The sequence below is a fragment of the Cetorhinus maximus genome, chromosome 19, assembly GCF_964194155.1.
Source record: "Cetorhinus maximus chromosome 19, sCetMax3.hap1.1, whole genome shotgun sequence".
In the NCBI taxonomy this organism is placed as follows: domain Eukaryota; kingdom Metazoa; phylum Chordata; class Chondrichthyes; order Lamniformes; family Cetorhinidae; genus Cetorhinus; species Cetorhinus maximus.
The window spans coordinates 21291345-21306368 of record NC_135897.1 but is presented as its reverse complement, the minus strand read 5'-3'; the positions used below and the strand labels follow the sequence as shown (position 1 = coordinate 21306368).

At 45.6% G+C, this 15024-nt stretch overlaps 1 protein-coding gene across 7 annotated transcripts in view; it reads left to right on the top strand.

Annotated features, from left to right (window-relative positions):
- The window catches only part of dgkd (diacylglycerol kinase delta), a 125147-nt gene that overhangs the window by 61986 nt on the left and 48137 nt on the right, over positions 1-15024 (top strand). For 5 of the 7 annotated variants that reach the window (XM_078563576.1, XM_078563575.1, XM_078563578.1 and 2 more), the window contains 4 exons: positions 1794-1898; positions 10760-10892; positions 12264-12370; positions 14814-14939. In XM_078563576.1, coding sequence (XP_078419702.1) covers positions 1794-1898; positions 10760-10892; positions 12264-12370; positions 14814-14939 — 471 coding nt within the window. The other 2 variants (XM_078563581.1, XM_078563582.1) reach the window with 2 other exon arrangements.

Here is a 15024-nt window from a genome sequence, read left to right as displayed (position 1 = left end):
TGGCTACAGGAGCATTTGGACTGACTTAGTGAGTGGGCAAGACTATGGCAGATGGAATATAATGTGGAAAAATGTGAAGTTATCCACTTTGGTAGAAGGAACAGATGTGCAGAGTATTTCCTAAATGGTAAGAGATTAGAAAGTGTAGACGTACAAAGGGACCTGGTGTCCTTGTCCATAAGTCACTGAAGGCTAGGTGCAGCAGGCAACTAGGAAGACCACCTTTATTGCAAGAGATTTTGAGTACAGAAGTAGTGAAGTCTTGCTTCAATTGTATAGAAGCTTGGTTAGTCCGCACCTGGAGTACTGTGTGCAGTTTTGGTCCCCTTACCTCAAAAAGGATATTATTGCCATAGAAGGAGTGCGACAAAGGTTCACCAGACTTGTTTCAAGGATGGCAAGGCTGTCTTGTGAAGAGAGATTGGAGAAACTGGGGCCTGTATTCTCTAGAGTTTCGAAGAACGAGAGGTGATCTCATTGAAATCTATAAAATACTTAAAGGAATAGATAGGGTAGATGCAGGTAAGATGTTTCCCCTGGCTGGGGAGTCCAGAACCAGGGGACACAATATTAAAATACGTGGGAAACCACTTAGGATCGAGGTGAGGAGAAATTTCTTTACTCAGATAGTTGTGAATCTTTGGAATTCTCTGTCCCAGAGGGTAGTGAAAGCTCAGTCATTGAGTATGTTTAAGGTAGAGATTGATAGATTGCTGATTAACAATAACGGTAAGGGATATGGGTGTGGGTTAAAGGCATTGAAGTGTTCGATCAGTCATGATCGTATTGAATGATGGAGCAGGCTTGACGGGCTGAATGGCCTTCTGTTCCTATTTTCCTATGAGTGAGGAGAGGTTAGCAGACACTTAATGTGAGGAAGAGAGCCAACAGGCATATAAGAGAAAGGGTCAACAGATATTGACAGTGTGAGGGAGAAAGCCAACAGGCATTGCTACTTTGTTCATTTCCATTGATACTGTGCAATGGAATTCACCCTCCTCTGTATTGGGTACAGGAAATCCACATCATCATTCTGATAATGCTATCAGAATATTTAAAAGCAACCCTTTTTTTAAAGAGTTAAAATATCCCACAGAGATGATCAGGGTTATTTTTTTTTTTGCAACTTGCTACATTTTTATATATTTCGGATTATGGCAAAAGTTCTTTTGTGGTGAAATTCTCTGTCCACTCCTGAACATTCTGGCTATTGCTTGAGAACAACTCCACAGGCGCCAATCTCCAAAGTATCCTTTCGTTATACGTGAGCCCAACAGTGAGTGTCAAAGGGCTCTTCTACCATGAAGGGGACCACAACTGAGTCTCATCATCACTTGACCAAGCAAATGCCTGTACAATTCAGCGAGGATCACTGGCTAGTCATCTGGAACAGGTATCCTGCCTAATCTTCCCAACCCAATCCAGAAGCACCAATTTCAATTGCTTAGATCCTACTAACAGAAACCCCTTGCATGAAGATGATCTGCTGATGGCATTTAGAGGCTAGTTGCTCATGTTAGCTCAGTGAAACGTGAAAGGATTATTGCAATATAAATTTAACTTGAATATGTTGACTGTTTTTCTGGCTGTGATTTTCCGTCCCACCTGTGGCAAGAATCGTCCCAGGCAGGACAGAAAATTTATCATACCAGTCAAAGGCCCATTGACTTGAGGCAGCAGTTTCCCGTGGTGGGTGAGACTGGAAAATCCTGGCCTCAGTGTTTGGCCAGTATATCCGCAATGATACTGGTCACCCCAGAAAGTAACCAGGTATATACTTGTTGTTTCTGCAGATAATTACGCCTTTCCGCAAGCTGATCTTATGTGCTGAAAACCGCAAGGAAATGGAAGATTGGATCGCAGCAATGAAAACTATCCAGAACAGGGATCACTTTGAGGTGAGATGGCTGAAAACCAGCGATTGCTATGCTTTCTGGAATGTGTTTGTAAATCAGTGGCAGCAAATTAGGTAACCACACTAAGCACACTTGAGGAAGAGGAGAGATAAGTAGCAAGGTTTTAAACTTGAAAGAAAGATTCAGACAATGATGTGCGTTAATGTTACCTCATTTGTGTAAAGGCCTTTGGAGCATTTCAAGGTGACAAATTACTATATCCATGCAAGGGTTATCTGTGTCCGGACGTCATTGCTGCCTTCACTCAGCCCTTGGTGCCTCTTGTTTTTGACAGTTCATATAGCAGATGGCAATTTCATCAACTTTTTCCCATTTTGCAGATCCAAATCTCCATCAGCAGCACCGTGATTTTAATATTTGTTCTTGAAAGTGGCCAATGCTAGCAAGGCAACATTTATTGTCCATCCCTAGTTGCCCTGAAACCGTGACGCTTGCTAGGTAACTTCAGAAGGCATCAGGAATCCACCATGTAATGAGGACTAGAATCACAAGTTGGCCAGACCAGATAAGTTCCTTTCCCTGAAGGATATCCATGAACCAGTTTGGGTTTATGGCAAACAGCAGCTGTCATTATCATTTTAAGGGGAAGAAGTTGCCAGATTTATTCAAATTTGTTTCCACAACTTGCCGTGATTTTGAGTTACCAGTTCAGGACCTTCACCGCTAAATTGACTGGCTTCGCAAATGAGGGTCCAATCACAACAGCCCTCACTCCACCAGCAGTGCCTTAGATGGGCAGCTATTTCTTATCAGGCGGTTTGGTAGGGCCCTTCTGAGGCAGCTGGGTCATCATGGGAAAATGTAAATAGTTGCCACATTTCTGACTGTAAGCACAAAGTTCTCAGCCCTTATTTGCAGAGATTGTTTGTGCAGAGTTTTTGTGGTATGCTGTAATCTATTTGCAGTGTCAGTGGATGTAATCCTTAGTAAAGCATTTCTATTGGGAGCAGTATTAAGGGGATGGTTGTGATAGATCAGGCCCTGACCAATAGCATTTAGAAAGGATCTTGGATATCCTTCCTGTTTTTCCTACTCATTTTTTTAATGGAAGCACTTTCATGCATCCTTTTCTGCCTGTTTGAAATTGGTAGCATACCCAGCTATAGTCAATGCTCGCTTTTTTGGCTCTCTTATCTTACCGTTCTCCATTGAGGTATTAACTGTCACTAGGATATAGCTCCTCCAGTACTTTGTCCAGCCATTCTCTATATGTGGAGCTAAACAATGCATACTCGCAGCTATTCGGTTTGAGGGATCATCCCAGCCAAGCTAAATCGCAGCCATAACTACTGTGCACACAGACAAACTTTCAAGCAGCACTAAAGGTTTTGAATGAAGTGAAAGAGACTGAGTCATGGATATTTAGCAAGGGTGTACCTGAGACTGGTGTTTCTATTGATAAAATCACTGCGTAATTGAAGGCCTCCCCAAGGTCTTATCCCCTACAATTGTCATACCTAAGCCTGTTCTTAATGAGCCCACTTCCTCATTTACTACAGGTTTTCTAAGTGTCCATTACTAAATATTTAATAAACCTGACCCCCTTCCTACTTGCATTGAATTACATAGGATTTATAGCACAGAAACAGGTCATGCATCTTAATAAGTACATACTGGTATAAATACAAAAAATGCTGGAAATACTCAGCAGGTTAGGCAGAACCTGTGAAGAAACTGGGTTAACATTTCAGGTCTGTGACCTTTTATCAGAACTGGGACAAGTTAGGAACATAGGCCCCTGATCAGATAGAAACTACCCGTTTACCTGCATACTTTGAAAAGATCCTGCTCAACTCCCTAACCACAGGAATCCGCAGAGAGAGCAGCAAAGGGAATCTGTGCAGAAGCCAGGCCCCCTTTTTACAGCACTAGCTGCCCTATTATGGTAAATGTTTAAAGGTCCCCAAGCTCAGTATGTTACTGTATGAGTGAATAGGTGTAGAAGTGGGTAGGTGGGTGAGTTAAGTGGGTAGGGTGCCAGCTGGGTGGTGTAGCAACTGGGTGAGTTGGGTAGGGTGGGTAGTTGGTTGGGGAGGGGGCGTTGTCAGGTCAAAGGCTAGTCAGGTCTGGTTGGGTGTGTCGGGGTAGTCAGGTCGATTGGGAGCCAGAGGGTCAGGGAGGCAGTCGCTTGGTGAGGGCTAATCAAGGGAGAGTTGAGAAGGGAGTTGGAATGTAAGTTGTATAGTTACCCAGGAGTTAGACTAGGATTTTTCTGTCTAACATTTCCTGGATAACTATCCAGGTAAGTAAATCGGAATTGTTCGAAGTCTCGGACTCTAACTCAGAGTCGGAGACTTTTTCAGAGGGTCCCGGGGAGTTGTCCATCAGAAATTCAAACTTCCCATGCAATTCCCACAGAGTCATTGTGTTGGAAGTTCCACAGGATCCCAAAGCGTAACTTGAGGGAGGTTATGCCCAGTCTCCGACAATCTGTAGACCGGAAGACCTCGGCCATAATAGGTTTTGAGCGAGGAGTGGGTGGGACAAGGACAAAGGAAATGCCTGTAATAAGGTGGAAGACAGAAGAGATTGAAAGAATTTTTCCGACCTGCCCCTGTGGCTGGTTTAATTGCGGGCGGGGGAGGACAAAAGTCGGTTTCCCCCTGGCGTAAAATAACGGCGGGAATGTATGGCGGGTCGCTATCCTTACCAGAGGCTGGCATGAAACCGTTTTTCATCCCGTTAATGAGATACAGGTGAAGGCCTGACCGGATCATCTGCGCTGCCAGTATATTTTCACACCAGTCTAGAACACATCTGGACCAACGTGAAGTGCAAATGTTGGACTTACCTGCATGAAGGCCTGGAGCAGCTCATGGAGATCAGAAGTGAAGATGGAGGCCTCCATTGACCGGACCCTGGACCAGCACTTGCAGCAGTGGAGGACGGAGCATCTTTGATGTGGGTCTTCTAATTTCAGGACCTCCCAAGAGATGGATCTTCTGATTTCAGCAGTGGGTCAGTTGATGCCAAGGCATCTTTTAAATATGGCACCTGGATATAATGGTGGGGCACGAGCCATCCAACCTGCCCCGCCGCGTAAACGTCAAGAAATCCCTGACTACATAATTATTTAGGCCTGTGTCACGGATACAGCGCGAACTCCCAGCGGCCTCTGCGGCAGGAAACTCTCCCCATTCCCCCCCCCCCCAGGCCACGGGGCTTAGTCCCAAAAGGGAAAATTCCATCCTTAGTCTTGCAGGGCCAAAGGCTATAGTGATGGGGGCAAGAAAATAAACAAAAGATATGCCTAGAGCAGGTGTGCTGCTGACTGAAAGAAAAAATAAGAGAAAAACCAAAACATGCAAAGAAAAGGAAATAAAATGGGTGCCAAGATTATGGTCTGAAATTGTTGAACTCAATACAAAAACAAAGATACCTGGAAAAGCTCAGCAGGTCTGGCAGCATCAGCGGAGAGGAGCACAGTTAACGTTTCGAGTCCAAATGACCCTTCAACAGAACTAAGTAAAAATAGAAGAGAGGTGAAATATAGGCTGGTTTAAGGGGGGGTGGGACAAGTAGAGCTGGATAAAGGGCCAGTGATAGGTCGAGATAACCAAAAGATGTCACAGACAAAAGGACAAAGAGGTGTTGAAGGTGGTGATATTATCTAAGGAATGTGCTAATTAAGGATAGAAAGCAGGACAAACAAGGTACAGATAGCCCTAGTGGGGGTGGGGTGAAGGAATCAAAAAAGACTAAAAGGTAGAGATAAAACAATGGATGGAAATACATTTAAAAATAATGGAAGTAGGTGGGAAAAGAAAAATCTATATAAATTATTGGGGAAAAAAGGTGGGGGGGAATCGGTAAGGGGGTGGGGATGGAGGAGAGAGTTCATGATCTAAAATTGTTGAACTCAATATTCAGTCCGAAAGGCTGTAAATTGCCTAGTCAGAAGATGAGGTGCTGTTCCTCCAGTTTGCGTTGAGCTTCACTGGAACAATGCAGCAAGCCAAGGACGGACATGTGGGCATGAGAGCAGGGTGGAGTGTTGAAATGGCAAGCGACAAGGAGGTCTGGGTAATACTTGCGCACAGACCGAAGGTGTTCTGCAAAGCGGTAACCCAGTCTGTGTTTGGTCTCTCCAATGTGGAGGAAACTGCATTGGGAGCAATGAATGCAGTAGACTAAGTTGAGGGAAGTGCAAGTGAAATGCTGCTTCACTTGAAAGGAGTGTTTGGACCCTTGGACGGTGAGGAGAGGGGAAGTAAAGGGGCAGGTGTTGCACCTTCTACGGTTGCATGGGAAGGTGCCGTGGGAGGGGGTTGAGGTGTAGGGGGTGATGGAGGAGTGGACCAGGGTGGCCCGGAGGGAACGATCCCTGTGGAATGCCGCCAGGGAGGTGAAGGGAAGATGTGTTTGGTGGTGGCATCATGCTGGAGTTGGCGGAAATGGCGGAAGATGATCCTTTGAATGTGGAGGCTGTTGGGGTGATAAGTGAGGACAAGGGGGTCTCTATCATGTTTCTGGGAGGGAGAAGAATGTGTGAGGGCGGATGCGCGGGAGATGGGCCGGACATGGTTGAGGGCCCTGTCAACCACCGTGGGTGGAAAACCTCGGTTAAGGAAGAAGGAGGACATGTCAGAGGAACTGTTTTTGAAAGTGGCATCATCAGAACAGATGCGACGGAGGCGAAGGAACTGAGAGAATGGGATGGAGTCCTTACAGGAAGCGGGGTGTGAGGAGCTGTAGTCGAGGTAGCTGTGGGAGTTGGTAGGCTTGAAATGGATATTGGTGGACAGTCTATCACCAGAAATTGAGACAGGTCAAGGAAGGGAAGGGAAGTGTCAGAGATGGACCATGTGAAAATGATGGAGGGGTGGAAATTGGAAGCAAAATTAATAAATTTTTCCAGGTCAAGACGAGAGCATGAAACAGCACCAAAGTAATCATCGATGTACCGGAGAAGGAGTTGTGGGAGGGGGCCGGAGAAGGACTGGAACAAGGAATGTTCCACATACCCCATAAAGAGACAGGCATAGCTGGGGCCCATGCGGGTACCCATAGCCACACCTTTTATTTGGAGGAAGTGAAAGGAGTTTAAGGAGAAATTGTTCAGTATGAGAACAAGTTCAGCCAGACGGAGGAGAGTAGTGGTGGATGGAGATTGTTCGGGCCTCTGTTCGAGGAAGAAGCGGAGAGCCATCAGACCATCCCGGTGGGGGATGGAGGTGTAGAGGGATTGGACGTCCATGGTGAAAAGGAGGCGGTTGGGGCCAGGGAACTGGAAATTGTTGATATGATATAGGGTGTCAGAGGAACCACAGATGTAGGTGAGAAGGGACTGGACAAGGGGAGAGAGAATGGAGTCAAGATAGCAAAAAATGAGTTCCGTGAGGCAGGAACAGGCTGACACGATTGGTCTGTCGGGACAGTCCTGTTTGTGGATTTTTGGTAGGAGGTAGAAGTGGGCCGTCTGAGGTTGGGAGGCTATCAGGTTGGAAGCTGTGGAAGAAAGATCTCCAGAGGAGATGAGGTCAGTAACAGTCCTGGAAACAATGGCTTGATGTTCAGTGGTGGGGTCATGGTCCAGGGCAAGGTAGGAGGAAGTGTCTGCGAGTTGACGCTCAGCCTCTGCGAGGTAGAGGTCAGTGCGCCAGACAAGAACAGCACCACCCTTGTCAGCGGGTTTGATGACAATGTCAGGGTTGGACCTGAGAGAACGGAGTGCAGCAAGCTCAGAGATAGACAGGTTAGAATGGTTGAGAGGAGCAGAGAAATTGAGACGACTAATGTCACGCCGACAGTTCTCAATGAGAAGATCAAGAGAAGGTAAGAATCCAGAAGGAGGGGTCCAGGTGGAGGGAGAATATTGGAGGTGGGTAAAAGGATCCGTTGAACGGGGAGAGGACTCCTGCCCAAAGAAGTGAGCACGGAGATGAAGGCGGCGGAAGAAGAGTTCAGGTGACCGCTTTGCAGAACACCTTCGGTCTGTCCGCAAGCATTACCCAGACCTCCCTGATGCTTGCCATTTCAACACACCACCCTGCTCTCATGCCCACATGTCCATCCTTGGCCTGCTGCATTGTTCCAGTGAAGCTCAACGCAAACTGGAGGAACAGCACCTCATCTTCTGATTAGGCACTTTACAGCCTTCTGGACTGAATATTGAGTTGAACAATTTTAGATCATGAACTCTCTCCTTCATCCCCACCCCATTTCCGATTCCCCCTCCCCCCCCCGACTTTTTTTTCCCAATAATTTATAAAGATTTTTCTTTTCCCATCTACTTCCATTATTTTTAAATGTATTTCCATCCATTGTTTTATCTCTACCTTTTAGCCTTTTTTGATTCCTTCACCCCACCCCACCCCCACTAGGGATATCTGTACCTTGCTTGTCCTGCTTTCTATCCTTAATTAGCACATTCCTTAGATAATATCACCACCTTCAACACCACGTTAACTGTGCTCCTCTCCGCAGATGCTGCCAGATCTGCTGAGTTTTTCCAGGTATTTTTGTTTTTGTTTTGGATTTCCAGCATCCGCAGTTTTTTGCTTTTATCTTGTTGAACTCAATGTTGGGTCTGGAAGACTGTAAAGTACCTAACTGAAAGAAGCTCAACATAACCTTAAGGAAAAGCACCTCATCTTCCAATTAGGTACTTTACAGCCTTCCAGACTCAACGCTGAGTTCAACAATTTCGGACCATAATCTTGGCACCCATTTTCTTTCCTTTTCTTTGCTTTCTTTGTTTCAGTTTTTCTCTTAGGCACATCTTTTGTTTCTTACCCCATCACCATTCTCTTTGGCCCTGGAAGACTGACTGTTCTGTCTTTCACCCTATCACAGACTTTCCTATTGTCCTTGTCCCACCCACTCTTTGCTCAAAACCTATTATATTTCTAATTTGCCCCAGTTCTTAGGATAGATCACAGACCTGAAACATTAACTCTGTTCCTGTCTCCACAGATGCTGCCCAACCTGCTGAGTATTTCCAGCCTTTTCTGTTTCTATTTCAGATTTTTAGCATCTGCAATATTCTGCTTTTCGATTTATGTCTATTCTGTGTTTATGCTGCACACGAGCCTCCTCCAACCCTTCCTCATCTATCCCCATCAATATACCCTTCTATTCTCTTCTTCCGCGGATGTTTATCTAGCTTCCCCTTAAATGCATCAATGCGAATTGTGTCAGCTACTCCTTATGGTAGCAAATTCCACATGATAAAGAAGTGCCACATGGATGGGTAAAGAAATTTCTATTGAATTCCTTCTTGGTATGATAGTTCTTACCTATTTATACACAGCTTAGAGTCTCCCATTATTACCACTGTTTTCCAGCTTAGGACCCTCATACATATTGCATACATTCCTCTGTTCTGTCATCACAAACTGGCCTATCAGATGCTATCATCAGCATTTTCTGTCCTTTCCTCTTCTTTAGTTCTACCCGTTCTGATTCTGCCTGATAATTCCATTAATTTAGACCTTTCCTTTCCATTACCCTAGTGATACATTTTTATTAATAGTTCAATCACTCCTCTCTGCCCATCCTCCCCACCACCTTTTTTATATTCCCCTCCAATTTCTAAAATCCCATATCCTATTGTGTTTGGATTCCACCAACGTCCAGGGTACAGCCGGGTTTCTGTTCTTGCTGCTACCTCACTCCATCCTAGCTGGACTTGTGCTTCCAGTTCCTTTCCTTCATTTGTTTTGTCCAGGAATTGGTATGAAGACAGCTTGTTCATTTGGCTAGTTTCCTCCTCTTGGCCTTCTTACCTACTAGTCCCCTAGCCTCTACTGGCACCTAATTCCTCAAACTCCCATTGTAAAACTTCCAGCCTACTCGTTCGTGCATCACTGATTTCCAACTTAGTCATGAATTCTAGCTGTTCATTCTCTCTTTCTCAGAGATTTTCTCACCCACTCTGTTAGGTTCCTTACTCCTGGAGATGACACACCATTCAAGACTTCAGAGTAGAACTGGAAAAAGGTCTGTCTGTTCCTCTAATCATGGTCACCGACAGCCACTACTTGCCTGTCCCAAGAACTGTTCATTTTCATGGTAACCACTTGCCGCATTGTGCCATGGTGTTGCTCATGATTACCCTCCTCCTGACTCACTGGCCCAATCTGAGACACAAAGCATCTAGCACTGTATGCTCACAGGAGACTACCTCTGCTTCCTGCCTCCTCACCCTTCCTCAATATCATTAAAAAGTTAAGTCTATGCGGGAGGATGAACAAGCCTTTATTTAAAGTCTGCTCATCATATACCTGTTGTGACTGCTTCAGTGTAATAGTAAAATCAAGGTAGAACTTCGCCACACTCTTTATCACCCATCACACAACCCTGATCAAGGGAGTGAGTAACTGGCAGGTATACACAGACAAGGGCTGCTGCTGTCAGTGAATTATATAATTGTCACTATGATCATGCAAATTTAGCACAATATGTTTGATTTAAGCAGCTCATTTCAGAACTCATATCGGATTTATTCTACTATGTGACCTTATGCACAGCATTAGAGTAAAAACAAAATGGTAACTGAGACTATTTGTCTGTTTTCACTCAGGTATCACAAATGTAGTGTCAGACACCAGGTAAAGCACTAATTAGGGCAGAATCCCAACCAGGCATGGGAATTAAAAAAAATCACTGACCTGACACTGAATGAAGAGCTATCATGATGTGTCATGACTGTTCCATGCATGTCGATGTACAGATGAGCACATCTTCTACACTTTGCCAGCTCCTCCCACCCAATCCATGAAATTCTGGAATCTATTCGTCATGATTTGGATCCAGTAGGGTGACTGGCAGGTGGTACATTCTCTTTGACAGTATCTGTTAAATATTTCTTATACCTCTTAATTCTGTTTTTCTCTGAGCAGTCGACCCAGTACAGCATGGATCATTTCTCAGGGATGCACAACTGGTACGCCTGCTCACACGCGCGGCCAACATACTGCAATGTGTGCCGAGAAGCCCTGTCTGGGGTCACGTCTCATGGATTGTCCTGTGAAGGTAAGGATCAAAGATGGAAATGGTTTCTCACTTTATCCTTTCTTACCTGTCCCTCTCACAGCCAGTCACGATAGTTTTCTGCAGAGAATTTACTCTTCATTTTACATGTCCTGTTACTGCACACCAAGCTCCCTCCTTTCCCACAGCGTCCCACCTGAACATTATAGGAAGTGTTCCGCATTAAGATTACCATTATAAACAAAGACTGTGAGATGCGTGTGGCATAGTATCAATGGTCTATTGATTTAGAGAGCACTGGGCAGATTCTTCTTCACGAGGGATGGCCTGTTTTTGTAAAGAACACTGAATAGATTCTTCCTCATAGGCAGTGATGGATTCTTCCTGTTTCTCTGGAATCAGGAGCCTTTTAAAATAAACTTTAAAGAATGTCTTTCATTTTCACATTCTTCCTTTGTTTACTCTTGTCCTTATTTTTGCTGAATGTTCCGGTCGGTTTATTTACTGCCAAATCTGACTTTGGGTTGGCAGGATTTGAACAGCTGAATAGTATGAGACATTTTAGTTAATATCGTGTGTAATCCCCACATTAAGTATGGGTCAGTGACTACCTTGTTAACCATTGCCCAGTTGTGTGGCCATACTGACTCAGTGTAGCTTGTTGGATTATGTAATCAACTTTGATACCTAAACAAGGAATAAGTATGAGGAAAAAACAGAATCAACAGAACTTAAAAGGGCATTTAAAATAGCTTGATTAGTGAATCTCCCACTACAAGGGTTCCTGATAATGCGACTGCCCCAAAACGAGTTTCTAACTGTTCACCTCTTTGTGTAAAGGAATCCAAATAATGGAATTGTAATAGTGCAACAATATGTGTCAGTAAAGGGTATGGATAATAAGGCTGCCTCTTTAAAGAGTTCTGATCATATAGGAGGCCATGATAGGTGAGACTTTCACTTCGTAAGGGATCCCAATGGTTAGAAATTCTCCTTACAAGTAGCCCTAATAAAGAAAATCTAGGCCCTAGTGGCACAAAGGCTGCAAGCTAGGTAGCTCCCAACCTAGCATGGCAATTTCAGATAGCTTTGTTTGTAGGGATAACCTTGTTTGGAGGCATAGCCTTTGCCTTGCCTCAGTGACAGCCATTCATGCTTTGGAGGTGGGGAAGGGTGTGGGAATTCCTGACACAGTAATAAGGTGATGTACAATCTGGCCGTTATGGGGCCCACCTTGGGAGCCCTAAAAGAAAACGATCAGCAGATGTTGCCTAGCTAGGATTTGTGGATTTACTTTTAGCCTGTGGTGGCATCCCTCTATCCATCCTCATCCCCACTCCCCCGCAAATAAAACACTTTACTGCACAATAGTTGTTGAAGACTCTCATATGTCCTCTCCTTTCTGGTTCACAGTGTGTAAATTCAAAGCTCACAAACGCTGTGCTGTGAGAGCCACCAACAACTGCAAGTGGACAACGCTGGCCTCAATTGCCAAAGATATAATTGAAGATGAAGATGGGGTATGTTGTAAATGGAGGGACAAGCGAATGCTGATAAATTGAAAGCAGAGCAAGTGCTGGTTAAAGCTTGGCAATCAGCCACTGCTCTTAAAATGGAATTCATCACGTTTGATATGTTGATGCAGCGAGTTAGCCTCCTTTTGCAGCTGGAGCTAGACTGGTGAGAGTTGAATTCAGGAAGTTGTGTAAAATCATTCCATCAGGAACTCATGACATTGAGCAATGAGTGGTTAGCAGGGGAACATGGCCTCGGGCAATGTGTAATAACTAGGGAAAACATGGCACTGAGTGGTTAACAGCGGAATGTGGCGCTGAGCACCGAGTGGTTACCGCGGGAAATATGACACTGGGAAGCGAGTGGGTGCTGGGGGAACATGGCACTGGACAGCGAGTGAATACTAAGAGGAATATAGCACTGGGCAGTTAGTACAGTTACCAGAGTGGATGATTATTTTTCTTAAAGTAGAAGCATTTAAAATTGAAAGTTTCAGATGAAAAAGACAAATGCACAGATGGATGGTATCGTGTTGCAGAACCTGAGCTCTCCCTTGAAAACCCTGTTTGTATTTTAAATGTTGGAGCTCCACCCATTGGTAGAACTTGGTAAAGCAACACATTTTATTTCAATTTACTGAGGTTGGTTTGATTTTGAAGAATTAATATCTTTCATAAGCACTTTGAGTTGACCTGAGATGAACATTTCCTTTGAAGTAGAATCACTGTTATAATATAGATAAACGTGGGCAATTTGTGCATAGCAAAGTCCCACAAACAGAAATGGAATAAATACTATTGGTGATGGAGGTTGAGCTATAAATATTGACGAGGACAGCAGAAGAATTCCCCTGCACCTCTTTGCTTTTGGATTTTTTTATGTGCTCATGAACAGATACTCCTAGATTTTACTTAAAGAATGGCACCTCTAACAGTGTAGAATTTCCTCAGTTTTATCACAGAAGTGTTAGCCTAGGTTACATGCTTAACTCTCTGGAATGAGCTTTGAACCCACAAGTCTCTGACTTGCAGGTGAGAGTGCTACTATTGAACCAAGGCTGATACCTATCTGCACTGATGCTTTCCTGCAAAGACTGGATTACTGCTGAAATCTACATGTCATTTTTAAAACACTGCACTCCCTTTTTTGTGCTGTGCAGCTCACTTTGAATTTGCTGGCAGGCAGTCTATGTCAATATTGACAATTGTGGATTATCATGTGTTTCATCTATTGCTCCAGTGGTAGCTCAGTTGCTCACCAATGTACAGTGCATCTCGCAAATATTTTCGCAATGCCCTTTTTTATTGCTGTATTTGGGTATCAGCCACCAAGTGTTGAAGCAGAGAAATCACTGCTGGGGTCTGTGCTGGTCACTTACACTGGGGTCTGTGCTGGATCCTTATGCTGGGGTCTGTGCTGGATCCTTATGCTGGGGTCTGTGCTGGATCCTTATGCTGGGGTCTGTGCTGGATCCTTATGCTGGGGTCTGTGCTGATTCCTTGCATTGACATCTGTGCTGGTCCCTGAGGCTGAGGTCTGTGCTGGTCCCTGAGGCTGAGGTCTGTGCTGGTCCCTGAGGCTGAGGTCTGTGCTGGTCCCTGAGGCTGAGGTCTGTGCTGGTCCCTGAGGCTGAGGTCTGTGCTGGTCCCTGAGGCTGAGATCTGTGCTGGTCCCTGAGGCTGAGGTCTGTGCTGGTCCCTGAGGCTGAGGTCTGTGCTGGTCCCTGAGGCTGAGGTCTGTGCTGGTCCCTGAGGCTGAGGTCTGTGCTGGTCCCTGAGGCTGAGGTCTGTGCTGGTCCCTGAGGCTGGGGTCTGTGCTGGACCCTTACGTTGAGGTCTGGGCTGGACCCTGAGGCTGGGGTCTGGGCTGGTCCCTGAGGCTGGGGTCTGGGCTGGTCCCTGAGGCTGGGGTCTGTGCTGGTCCCTGAGGCTGGGGTCTGTGCTGGTCCCTGAGGCTGGGGTCTGTGCTGGTCCCTGAGGCTGGGGTCTGTGCTGGTCCCTGAGGCTGGGGTCTGTGCTGGTCCCTGAGGCTGGGGTCTGTGCTAGTCCCTGAGGCTGGGGTCTGTGCTGGTCCCTGAGGCTGGGGTCTGTGCTGGTCCCTGAGGCTGGGGTCTGTGCTGGTCCCTGAGGCTGGGGTCTGTGCTGGTCCCTGAGGCTGGGGTCTGTGCTGGTCCCTGAGGCTGGGGTCTGTGCTGGTCCCTTAGACTGAGGTCTGTGCTGGTTCCTTACGCTGGGGCCTGCGGTGGTTTCTTTACTTGGGTTTGTACTGGTTATTTTGCAAGGGCTTCTGCTCATCCCTTTTGATGGGATCTTTCATTGCTCCTTACCTGTGGCTTGTGCTGGTGCCAGTGTCATACTTTGATGTCCTTTCTTCTCTGCTGCTGGCCTCATTGCCGTTTGTACTGGGGCCTATGTTACACTATAATCCTCTTCTATTTCCCTCATTCAGGTCTCAATGCCACACCAGTGGTTGGAAGGCAACCTGCCTGTCAGCGCAAAATGTACTGTCTGTGACAAAACATGTGGCAGCGTTCTCCGCTTGCAGGATTGGCGCTGCCTGTGGTGTAAGGCAATGGTGAGTAGAGACTGGTCAAAGCATATTTACTGTTTTGTTAACCTGGACAGGATCCACACATCATGGTGGTAAATGGTGATTTTCT